Source organism: Balaenoptera ricei, chromosome 3, assembly GCF_028023285.1.
Source record: "Balaenoptera ricei isolate mBalRic1 chromosome 3, mBalRic1.hap2, whole genome shotgun sequence".
NCBI lineage: Eukaryota > Metazoa > Chordata > Mammalia > Artiodactyla > Balaenopteridae > Balaenoptera > Balaenoptera ricei.
The window spans coordinates 174,538,617-174,550,854 of record NC_082641.1 but is presented as its reverse complement, the minus strand read 5'-3'; the positions used below and the strand labels follow the sequence as shown (position 1 = coordinate 174,550,854).

Below are 12,238 nucleotides of genomic sequence, written 5' to 3'. Positions count from 1 at the left end.
GCCCCCACTCGCCGCCACTAGAGAAAGCCCATGTGCAGCAACGAAGACCCAATGCAGCCAAAAATAAATAAATAAATAAAATAAATTTATTTTAAAAAAAAAGATCCTCTAATTAAAAAAAAAAAAAAAAAGCCTTCGCAACATGCCCCAGTAAGTCTCACAGCCTCTCAAGCTCAACTCGATCAAAACTGAGCTCCGGGCTTCCCTGGTGGCTCACTGGTTAAGAATCCACCTGCCAGTGCAGGGGACACATGTTCAAGCCCTGGTCCAGGAAGATCCCACATGACGCGGAACAACTAAGCCCGTGCGCCACAACTACTGAGCCTGCGCTCTAGAGCCCACGCGCTGCAACTACTGACCCCACGTGCCTAGAGCCCGTGCTCGGCAACAAGAGAAGCCACTGCAGTGAGAACCCCACTCACTGCAACAAAGAGTGGCCGCTGCTCGCCGAAGCTAGAGAAAGCCCGTGCACAGCAAAGAAGATCCAATGCAGCCAAAAATAAATAAATAAAATAAATAAATTTATTTAAAAAACTGAGCTCTGACTTATAATGTAAGTTAGACCTTGACCCTTCTGTGCTCAAACCCTCTGTTGGCTCTTCATGGCACTCTATGGAAAAACCAAAGTTCTCCCAGTGCCCCCAGGCCTTTGCACTTGAAGGTGCCTCCATCTGGAATGCTCTTCCCCTACATAGCTACACAGTTCCCTCTCTCAACTCCTTCAAGCCTTTCCTCAAGTATTACCTTCTCAGGGAGGCCTGCCCCTACCACCCTATTCAAAATTGCAAAAACCAAACAAACAACTGGCCCTTCCCTTCCCTGTGCAAACTTTTTTTTTCTTTTTTTGCACACACTTATCATCTGCCCATAGACTATTTAAACTCTTCATTATCTCCTCCCTCGCTAGGATGTCAGTTCCACCAGGACAGAGATTTTGTTGTCTGTTCACCGCTGAACACCTGTGCCTCCTAGGTCAGGGCTGGGCACACAGTAGGTGCTCAATAAGTGTTTGCCAAACGAATGAACGAATCACTTGAGGATGCTGATAAACCTGGGAGGAACACAGACGGACCCTGAGCTCTCCACCTCCTTGTCCCCTCACCCGGCGGTCCTGCCTCCTCCAGGGAGCCCCTCTAAGGTAAGAGTCCTTTTGTCAGGACATGAAGATGGGATCCTGAGAAGGGAGGGAAAGAAGTACCATGTGTATGAGAGATACACCTAATATCTGCATCTCTGCCAATATACTCACTCTGCTACACTTAGGAGCACTTACTCTGCGCCAGGTACTGTTCTAGGAGCTGGGGACCCAGTAGTGAAAGAAAGAGGAACCCTACCCTGGTGGAGCTGACATACTAGTGGGGAGAGAGGCAATAAAATAAATACATAAGGTTGGAAGTGATAAGTTATTTGAAGAGAAATAAAGATGAATAAGCAATTAAAGAGTGAAGGGTGTGTGACTTTACACAGGTGGTTAGGGAAAGCCTAAGTAGGTGATATTTGAGCAGAGATCTGAATGGAATGAAAACAATTAGGGATAGATATCTGGAAGCTGAGTGCTCTAGGCAATGGAACAGCAAGTGCAAAGGACTTGAAATGGGGCTGTGTTGGGCATACTCCCATGTATATAACTGTGTGGAACTGTGTGATACGGGTGTCACTCCTGGGTGCTTGTGTACTTAGAGTGTTGCAAAGTGAGGTGAACCATGGGGCTGAGGTTGTGCATTTGACAAGGGAATGTAACAGCATGCCTCGTGTGTGTGTGTGTGTGTGTGTGTGTGTAGTGACAATGGTATGGTTGTATCAGAGTGTGTTTTTGTATGCGTGCAAGGGAAAGGGTATGGGGGCATGAATGTGGGGAAGAGTGTGTATGGGATGCGTTGTGTCAGGATAGGATATGGCTGTGAGCATGTGAGTGATGGGGATTCTGGAAGTGAAATATATGCAGAGATGCCGTGTGTGTGTGTGTGTGTGTGTGTGTCTGTATGTATTTGTAGAGGGGTGTGGGGGTACCCGGCTTTGTGAGTGGGTGTATTGGGGGGTGTTGTGGAGCTGTGTTCTGGCCCCAGAGGGAGAGAGAAAGCCCTGGAAATCTCAGTTCGGCCCTGCCCCTGGGTCTCCTGGCAACAGCACCACTTTGAAGTTACCAGGAGACAGAGTTGCCAGGGCAACAGGGGCGTGAGTGGCAGCTCTGGGGAGAAGTCTAGGTGAAGAGACCCAACCAGTGATCACTTGATCATTCACCTTGTTCCTCCTTCTCTCCCAGTTTCCCATCAATTCTACCTTCCTTTCTTCATTTATTCCTTTAACGAACCTGTATTGAGAATCTGCAATGCCCTAGGCACTGAGTGGGCACTGGAGATACCGAAGTGAACGTGACAAACAAGGTCGTGCTGTGGCTCTCCCTCAGTCTCCCAGCCCCTTCATCTTTGCCTCTTCTCTCCTGGCCCTTTTTTTATTCTATAGTCCTGCCTCCCACTGTACCCCAAGCAGGACTCCAGAAGCCCCCAGGCCAATGAGGAGGCCAGCTGAGACTCTTCTTCTTTTAGACCCTCAAAGACAGCTGCTTTGCTGTCTGACGGATGTTTTGCACACGAATGTCCTCAAGCCTGCAGCCGCCCCCCCCCCCATTTGTGCAAGTACTCAGGTACAGAGAGAGACACAAGCACATAGCTCCTCCATCTCACCCCTTCTTCATTGTCACTGGGTAACATCAGCAGAAACACACACATACGCATCACAATATTCCTCTGAGATACCCATGTGCTCCATTTTACAGGTGAGCAAACTGAGGCTAGGAGACTTTAAGTAATGTGTCAGTGATTAGGGCCTACTCCCTCCAACTCTCAACCCTTGTACTGTCTGATTAGCTTATTAGCTCAGAATAATAGTATTCATGCTGCTTCCGTCAGCGGACTCACCCAGGGAAGGGCCTTATCTCCCTCAAAGGCCTCCATTCCTTCCTCAGACTAGGTTATTTGCCCCTTCACCGGGGGAGGAGCTAGGAAACGTCGATCTAGCGTTGATGAACAGATCATTGGACCAATGGAGAAGCTAAGTGCACTGTAACCAATGAGACCCCGTCCTGGGCGGGATCAAGGGCAGGAACGGGCCGCCGATTGGACAGAGGTACGCTGCGAATGGCGGAGACGCTGAGGCGGGTGCTAAACTGGGGAAGCGCGGCTGGCCCCGGGGAGGAGAACACATCTGAGGCCGAACCGCCTTTGCTGCTGCTCGGCGGTCCCGGCTCTGGAAAGACAGCGCTGCTATTCGCGGCGGCCCTGGAGACGGCAGGGGAAGGCCGAGGCCCCGTCCTCTTCCTGACTCGGAGGCCTCTGCAAAGCCTGCCCCGCGTGACTGGAGCTGCACTCGAACCCTTGCGGTTACAGGTGAGGCGGAGCGGGACCAGAGGCGGACCAGCCAGTAGCGAGGCGAATGGAGGATTGAGTGACAGGTAGAGACAGACCAATGGCGGAGACGAAGGAAGGGCAAGCCGGAGCAGCCATTATGGGACGGAGTCTAGAACGAGTCGGGGGTGGGACTTTGCTAAGCTTTGTTAAGATTGAGTGAGAAACCATCCAATGAGGGGGCGGAATTAGCAAAGGGTGGCGCCCAAAGAGTGCAGTCAGGGGCGAGTAGGGGGCGGGGCTAAACACGGGTCGGGTCTGGACAAGAGTTTCTGGGCCGGTGGAGTCAATGCTGGGGTTGGACGCTATGGGCTGGTTTTCCGTGGAAAGATTGCCCTAGAGATTTGACAAAACGATATACCTTGTTCTTAACTAATACCGGGAAGTGATGAGTGCAGAATTAAAAAAACAAAGAACAAAAAAAAAAAAACAAAGAACAAAAAACGGGGGGGGAGGGGGCGGGCATGGCGAACAGAAGAATATTCGACCACTCTGAGCTAGCTGTTTCACTTTGGAACCAGCGGTCTGGGGAGTGAGAGCCACGTCCAGGAAAGTATGCAAGGAAGCAGGGCTGCTATAGCTGAGAGCCTGGCTTCCTGTGCTGAATCTGGCCGTTTCCTTTTTTCCTCTCTCTAGAAGATCCGCTTCCAGTACCCACCCTCAACCCGTGAGCTCCTCCGGCTCCTGTGCTCTGCCCATGAGACCCGGGGGCCAGCCCCCTCCCTCCTGCTGCTCGATGGCCTGGAGGAGTACCTAGCGGAAGACCCCGGGTCCCAGGAAGCCGCCTGCCTGGCCGCCCTGCTTCTGGACACAGCTGCCTACTTCAGCCACCGGGTTGGGTCTGGCCGGGGCTGTGGGCTCATTGTGGCCCTCCAGACCCAGGAGGAGGGAGACAGTGGGACTGCCCTGCAGTTGGCACTGCTTCAGAGGTATTTCCCTGCCCAGTGCTGGCTGCAGCCCGATGCACCAGGCCCAGGACAGCACTGCCTCCGAGCCTGCCTGGAGCCAGGTGGGCTGGGTCCCAGGGCAGAGTGGCGGGTGACTTTCCGACAAAATGGAGAGATGACAGTCACCCCGTGGCCCACGCAGGCTGGTGACACCAGCTTAAACAAGGGTTCAAGCTCTGGAGGCCAACCTTGAGGTTTGGAGTGTGACAACCTCTCTATGCTTCAGTTTCCATGGCTGGAATACCTACCTCAGGGACAGATGCAAATTCAGAGACCTAAAGATTATAAAGTGCTTTTTCTCTCATAAATATAGCATTATCCTGTACATATTGTCAACATATTATTTAATTTTGCTGTTTTGAACTTGGTAAAGAGTTTAATGATACATGTAATCTGAGACTTCCTTCTTCTCCCGCTCAATATTGTTACTAAGATTCGGCCGTGGGACTTCCCTGGCGGTCCAGTGGTTAAAACTCCATGCTTCCAGTGCAGGGGACACGGGTTTGATCCCTGGTCTGGGAACTAAGATCCCACATGCCATGCAGCGCAGCCAAAAAACAAAAAACATTCGGCCACATTTTCTCATTCGTTCCTTTTTCCGAACTTTGTATAATTCTTTGGGTGACTATACCCCAATTTACTAATCAGATTGACTTATTTACTGCTATTAACACTCTTGTACACATATCCTGGTTCATGTGTGTGAGGGTTTTTAGGGTACATACCTAGAAGTGGCATTGCTGGAGTAGAAGGTATGCACACATTCAGCTTTCCTAGGTTATGTCAAACTATTTAAAAGTGGTTAATCCAGAACTCCCATTGAGCCACTTGATGACATTTGGTGTCATCAGAGTGCTGTCTTAGGACAGGGCCTGATTCAGAATAAAGCCCTAGGAATGAACGTTATTGGTATTATTATTAGTGGCAGAGACTAGCCAGCAGCTCATTAAACAGCTTTTCTCTCTTGGGTGCACAGCTAAACTACATTTCCCAGCTGTCCATGGTTCTTGCTAGGGTCACATGACCATTTCTGGCCAGTAGAATTTGTGAAGAAGAGATGGCGCCCACCTCTAGGCTAGGTCCCTAAAGACCACAGAATCTTATGCTGTCTTTCTCTTGTTGGCTGGCAGGATGCAGAGGATCCATCTAAAGACCCCAGGGTAGCCCTGGGGGATGGTAAATCTACAGTCTGGGCTTCTGACTCATCCCAGGGATAACTGCCCACCTGTTTGAATTGAGAAATGAGAGAGAAAATATTTAATGTGTTAAGCCACTCAGTTTCAGGGCAGCTTTGTTAGGGCAGCTAGCATAACATACTAACTAATTCATTTTATTATTATTATTCAGATTGCCAGGTCACAATTTCAGACTGAACTCAAGGCCTTTTACTGCTTCTCCTATGGCCTGGGCCCAGGGAAAAGATGGGGCTTACAGGTATTTATAGAAGTCATGACAGAAAACGTATATATATTTATATATCTACACAAAAGACTGTACATTTAAAAATACTGCAAGGTTGTGACTTTCTGACCAGGATGAATTGAGCAGAAAGCCAAGGTCAGCAGGCCTCACTGACCCTGCCGGATAAATCTTGGGCCTGGAGTAGCACTTGAGGTCATTCTGGGTCCCCGTGCACCTGAGGGCTGGAGTCCTAGGAGCAGGCCACGTAGCTCGGGGGTGAAGGCTCGGGGGCTGGGATGAGGCTATTCTCATAAGGGTTGGAGTAGGGGCCATTGGATGAGCCCCTCTGGGCTTCCTGGGAACCCCCCGAGCTGCAGTCAGTTGAGATACCAGAGTCAGACACCACGAGGTACAGGTACTTTAGGTGGGGTGGGGTAGGGGGCAGCTCAGGGGGAAGTGCCCTCGGGCGTAAGAGCTGGGAGCTGGGATCCAGGATGGTGTACTCAAAGCTGGCAGCCGAGGCCCCCTCCGGCCCAGGCTTCAGGGCCAAAGCGGATGAGCAGGAGGATGCTTCTGAGCCTTCATCCATGGCTGCTGCGTCCTGATCGCCTCCAGGCTGTGGGAGGTCCTCGCTGGGCGGGCTCCGGGGCAGCAAGCACTTGTCCAGCACCAGGTAGCTGTCTTGGGCATGCTCGCTGCCCACCGGCTCCAACAGGGGCCCCTCATCATCTGCCCCTGGCTCCACTGCCTGTGTCACCCCCCAGCAGCGCTCAGAGAGGACCTCCAGGGGGGCAGGTGGGTCCTCTGTGAAGGGGGTGCAGGGGCTCCACCACAGACAGCCATCAGTTTGGTACAGCCACAGCTGGGGAAACAGCAGCTGCCTGCTCAGAGACCGGGGATTCGGCCACAGGAGCAGGGAAACCCCAGGCCCTGAGGGGACAACCAGGCCACCTACCTGGAAGTTACCCTTGTGGGTGGTGAAGAGGCCCTCAAACTCGCTCTCGGGGCTTGGGATGCCAGGCCATATCTTCTGCTTCAGAGTCCTAGTGAAGCCAAAAGAAACGAATACCTGGGCATGTGTCACTGACCATTCACCAGCACCCCCTCAGCACCAGTCACAGAGCAAAGATACTCCTAGTCCCCTGTGATCATGACGAAGGCAGAGGAGTGTGTGGGGCTGAGGAACAGGGGCTCGGCCAAAGCATCTGCCAGGCCCTACAGAAGGGCAACTGGAACAAAGTTTTGAAGGACACATAGGAGTTCAATATGCTCCCTCTAAAACCCACCCAGTCTTGTCTGAAGGTCCATTATGTTACTTCCCTCCTCACTCCTTTCCATAGTTCCCCAATGCATTCAGAATAAAATCCCAATTCCTCCCCACAGCCCTGCAGAAGACCCTGCATGGTCTGACCTCTGTCACCTCCATCTCATCATCCACCACTTCCCCCCTTACTCTTCTCTAGCCATACAGCTCTTCTTGCAACTGCTTCAATGTTCCAAGCTCATTCCCACCGCAGGGCCTTTGCACTTGCTGGGTTTTCTCCCTGCTTTTCATGTGGCTGCCTCCTACCAGACTTCAGGTTTCTGCTCTGATGTCACCTCCCAGAGGCCTTCCCTGACTATCCTGTCATGGCCCCATACCCCATTTATTTCTGTGATATCACTCATCACAACTTATAATCAAATATCTGTTGATTCCCTTATTTGTTGTGTGACTCAGCTATGAGATCCACAAGGTCAGGGATACGTCTGGTTTGTTCTACACTTTCTCCCCAGTGCCTAGCACATAGTTGGCATTCAGTATGTATTTTCCAACCAAGTAAATGAACAGGGCCTTGAAAGACAACTAGGAGATTGCTTGGCAGACATGGCAAGAAGGACATTCCTGGCAGAAGGAACAGTATGTGCCAAGCCTCGGGGGTGTGAAAACACATGGTTTGTACTTGGAATTACAAAAACCTCAGGATGGCTGGTCATATCGTAAAGCATCTAAGGAGCTTGACAACAGGGGTGGGAGGCACTTGGGGTTCAATCGTTTCAGTAAGCCCATCTGGTTGATTTTACAGAAGTTGATGAAATTGGGAAAAAGTACTCACAAAAGGAATCCAAGAAGGGGCAGCCACTGAGGTAGGAGGAAAACCAGGTGAAAGTATGCCCAAGAGCAGAGGATTTTAAGTAAGAGTCTGCGTCTGACCTGGCTTGCATGCCAGTCCTGCGACTGACTCCTCATTGTGTGACCCTGGGCAAGTGCCTGCCCCTCTTTGAGCCTAGGTTTCCACAGGGAAAGGAGAACGTTGGTGGGGAGGAATCTGAGCCAGGTGCCGAGCGGGGCGCTCACCGGCGGTGGGAGAGCAGGGTTAGCACGGCCAGCAACAGCAGAATGAGCACGAGCACGAGGGAGAGCGTCAGGATGAGGGGGTCCAAGTCTGGGGAGCAGGGAGGAGGTCAGGGCGGTGAGCTTGCCCCATGCTCCGCCCAGCCCCTCCTACACCCCTGCCTGGGGCCTCACCACTAGCCGTCAGCAGCGACACAGGCTCGGACCAGGCGCTCCAGAAGCCACCGAAGCTCGGCTCGGCCATACGCGCGCGTATCCTGAAGGTGTAGCGCGTTCCGCCCCGCAGGTTACTCAGCACGCACTCAGTGCGGCCGTCGAGGATCTCCACCTGGAGGCGGGGCCCAGGTGAGAGGTGTCGCCAATAGGGGCGGGGCGGGCAAAGGAGGGTATGTGAGGGTGGGCCCTGAGGGACCGAGCCAATCAGAGAAAGGAAGAACCGAGCCCAAGCATGGGGAGGCGGGCAATGAAAGCAGGAGGCCGGGCCCAGGAAGGGTCGGGGCCAATCAGCATGGGGCCCCAGGTAGAAGAGGGCGGGCTCGGGCAATTTAACTGCGGGGCCAGAGCACAGAGGGGGCGGGCCCTGAAGAAGTCTAGGGTTTGGGACAAGGGTTAAGTGGGACTGAGTCCAGGTGGGCTGGGGAAAGGGGACATTGGGAAAGGGGACAAGTCGGTGGACGTGGAGCTGCCTTGAGCGGGAGGTGGAGGGGCGAGGCCATGGGGGAGGGGCCGTGGTGACCGTCTGGGTGGGACCTAGAGGGCCTGTCGACTCTGGAGCCCTTGGGGCTAGGCCATAGGAGCGAGCCTCACCCTCTGCGCGCCACCAGCGGCGTTCTCTGCCGAGATGTTCACCTCATAGCGGATGAGGCTTGCCATGGGTGCCCCAGGCGGTGGGAGCCAGCGCAGTACCACATGGCCGCCCTCGTCTGCCCGCCGCGCCAGCAGCCCAGCGGGAGGGTCTAGGAGCACTGTGGAAAGGGGTTGCTCAGGTGGGCGGAGACTGGGACTCCCTCCCGACCACTCTCCCATTCCCAGCGCTCTTACCCACTTCGTTGATGTGGATGATTCGGCGGTAGCGTGAAGCGCCCGAGGAGGCCGCAGTGACGCTCAGCTCTAGGGGCACGAAGCTCGACGTGTCGGCTGTAGGCAGCGAGCACCAGAAACGCACCAAGCCGCGGGTGGTGGGCGCCTGATGGAGGCGGCACGGCTTCCACGGCTCACCCCTGTTCGCCCAGGAACCAGCGAGGGTAGGGAGCAAGTTGGGAGGCATTGCCGGGACCGAGGGCGAGTTCTGGACACTACCACCAGGGGGCGTCCCAGCCCCGACGTACGCGACGCCTTAGTCCTGCTTTGGAGCGGTGTTGTCCCAGCCCTGAAGTTTGGGGTCGCACTCCAGCAGTGATCACGGGAGTGTTCCAGCCCCGACCACTAGGCAGCGTGTCAGCCCTGACCCCGTGGGCTTCCCAGTAGTGACTACCAGCAGAGGTGCCATCCGGCCCCTGGCACCATAAGTCCCAAGGTGCGAGCTCCGGGGAGCGCTGCTCGGCCCGCCCGCCCCCTCCACCTGTGGGGCGCTCCACCTGCCCCGTCGGACTCACTCGAGCTGGTAGGAGAAGCTGTAGTTGTCCGGGCCGACCCCGGCGCTTGCCGCTTCCTCCCAGAAACACACCAAATCCTCCAACCTCTCGGTGAAGCACAGAAACTCTTCAGGCTCGCGGGCTGTCAGCAGGGCCGCTGGGAATGGGGGCCAGGGGAGGGGGTCAGGGGACCCGAGCCCCGTCCTCGGGCCACAGCATCCTCCCCTCCCTCCTGCCGCCTGTGCGGACCGATAAGAAAAAAGCCCCGCCCCTCTGGCTACCCCAGTGGGGCCCTTCGAGGGGTCTGCAGAAATGCTGCCCCCCGAACTCCCACGCGTAGGTTGCATGTCTTATTGTCTCCCCACACACGCCCGCCCACCCCGCGACCCGCTGAGCTGAGCGCAGCATTCAAGGCCTCCGCCTCCCGCTGCCGGCCCCGCCCCAGCCCAGGACGTGCGTGCGGGTGAGTGTGTGTGCAGGAGGCGGGGTCCCCTATCAGCCCCGGCAGGCTCCCGGCTGCCCGATAGCGCCAACCGTGCCCCCCGCCCCCGCTCCCTCAACCCCGCGGACCCAGGGATATGGCGCCCGCATGCAAACAGTGTTTACAGACGCCTGCGGCCCGGCCCCTCTGACTCGGACCCTGGTTTTAGCCTCCCTCCCCCACTGGAGGGTCGGCTAGGTCCCTTCCCCTTGGGGACTCTAGACCACAGGGCCTAGAACCAGCACCACCCCTGCCCCATTTAGTGTTTAGCATGTCCCAGACTCCTTGAGAAGATAAAACAGGACTCTTACGCCCCTCTCTAGCTTCTCCCGCAGAACGCAGTGTGGGGATACAGACCCGCAGTATGTCATATCAGGTCCCAGTCTAGGGTTCAGACACCAACTTGGGCTCCAGGACACAGACTCGGGTTCAGAACCTGGCATGGTCCCCAGGACCCAAGCTGGAAGTTCAGGCCCCAGCATTGCCCTCCAGGACCTAGTGCGGGGGTCCACACTCAGCTCCACCCTTACCTTTGCTTTCAAACTTGGGGTCCGGTGGGTTGGGTGGGGGAGCCCAGGTTGCCCCAGCGAGTAGGAGACAGAGGAAGCCAACTCCAGGCCAGAGGGGTGCCCCGAGAGGATACATGATGCAGCCCCTGCCACGGGAGGCCCAGGGCTCCTGCCCCACCTTCCTCCGCCCCAGGCACAGTCCACAGCTGGGTCAGCAGCTGCCTCCGCCGGACACAGCTGACCAGGCCTTCCCGGCCAGGCGCCTCCAAGTGGCAGCTCCCCCGAGGGGGCGGGACCAGCAGGCAGCCTGGGCTGAGATAAGAGGGAGGCAGCCGCCCTGCCGGGCCTGGCTAGAGAGGGCAGAGGCCCTCCAGGGCCCGGGGGCCCCTTGGGGGTGGGGTGGGGGGGTGGCGGGAGCAGCTCTGGTTTCTGCATAGGACCCACTTTCTTGCTGTGTGACCCTGGACAGGTGACTCACCTTATCTGAGCTTCAGCCTTTTCATCTGTAAAATCCGACTTGGCACATAGCAAACATTCCAAAAATGTAAGCTACTGATATTATCAGGCTAATCAACATCTCTTCCCAGTCTGGGTAGGAAAATAATAATCGTAATAGTGAGTAGCGGTTGATTGTTTGCACAGTGTTGGGCAGTGCTGCCAGACAGTATGTGCGAAAGAGCCTGCATTTGTAAAATTACACATATTCTGGAGTGTGAGTTTTCATTTGTGATTTTTTTGGATTTTTTTTTCTGCTTACATTTGTACACTATTGGGATTTTATTTTACAAGGAGTGTGCAGTTCTTTTAATAATCTGGAAAGTATAGAACAAAGTATAAAAGCTTTTCACGTGGGCTGAGCTTAAACTGGGGTAAACAGCCTCCCCACAGAGGTACATGCCTGGGGAAGGCGGAGGGGGTGGTGGTGATACTTACCTCATTGCGGCAGCCTGCCCCAGATTAGCCAATCAAAGAGCTCCATTCCGGGACTTCCCTGGTGGCGCAGTGGTTAAGAATCCGTCTGCCAGTGCAGGAAACACACGTTCGATCCCTGGTCTGAGAAGATCCCACATGCCGCAGAGCAACTAAGCCCGTGCGCCACAACTACTGAGCCTGAGCTCTAGAGCCCGCGAGCCACAACTACTGAGCCCACGTGCCACAACTACTGAAGTCCATGCGCCTAGAAGCCACTGCAATGCGAAGCCCGCCCACCGCAATGGAGAGTAGCCCCCGCTCACCGCAAGGAGAGAAAGCCCGCATGCAGCAACGAAGACCCAACACAGCCAAAAGTAAAAATAAATAAATAAATAAATAAATAAAACAGCAACCCTCTAGGCCCACACTCCCCATCAGCCCTTAAACGGCTTAGTAGTAGTAGTAGTAGTAGTAGCATTTTGCATTCCCTGTACTTATTATATCTAATACGTATTTGATGCTTTGTTATTGATTCACCACCTTCACAAGTCCGTTTTATTCATTTCTGTATCCCCAGCACCTAGAACAGGGCCTGCCATACAGTAGGAGGTCAGGAAATATTTGTGGAGTAAAAGATTAGTGAAAAACCAAGCTGAGAGATGTAGAGAAACAGTT

The 12,238-nt window shown here is 54.5% G+C and overlaps 2 protein-coding genes across 2 annotated transcripts; one reads left to right on the top strand and one right to left on the bottom strand.

Annotated features, from left to right (window-relative positions):
- The first annotated feature begins 3,137 nt into the window (after positions 1-3,137).
- On the top strand, positions 3,138-4,736 carry SWSAP1 (SWIM-type zinc finger 7 associated protein 1). The gene is made up of 2 exons (XM_059918351.1): positions 3,138-3,386; positions 4,041-4,736. Exons 1-2 carry the CDS (start codon positions 3,138-3,140, stop codon positions 4,542-4,544), a joined length of 753 nt encoding a protein of 250 aa, XP_059774334.1. The 3' UTR covers positions 4,545-4,736.
- EPOR (erythropoietin receptor) lies at positions 4,700-10,925 on the bottom strand. Its single transcript, XM_059918350.1, has 8 exons — positions 10,673-10,925; positions 9,683-9,818; positions 9,129-9,307; positions 8,895-9,052; positions 8,262-8,415; positions 8,091-8,178; positions 6,708-6,795; positions 4,700-6,614 (listed from the first exon to the last, which is right to left on the bottom strand). Exons 1-8 carry the CDS (start codon positions 10,785-10,787, stop codon positions 6,003-6,005), a joined length of 1,530 nt encoding a protein of 509 aa, XP_059774333.1. The 5' UTR covers positions 10,788-10,925; the 3' UTR covers positions 4,700-6,002.
- Between the last annotated feature and the right edge of the window lie 1,313 nt (positions 10,926-12,238).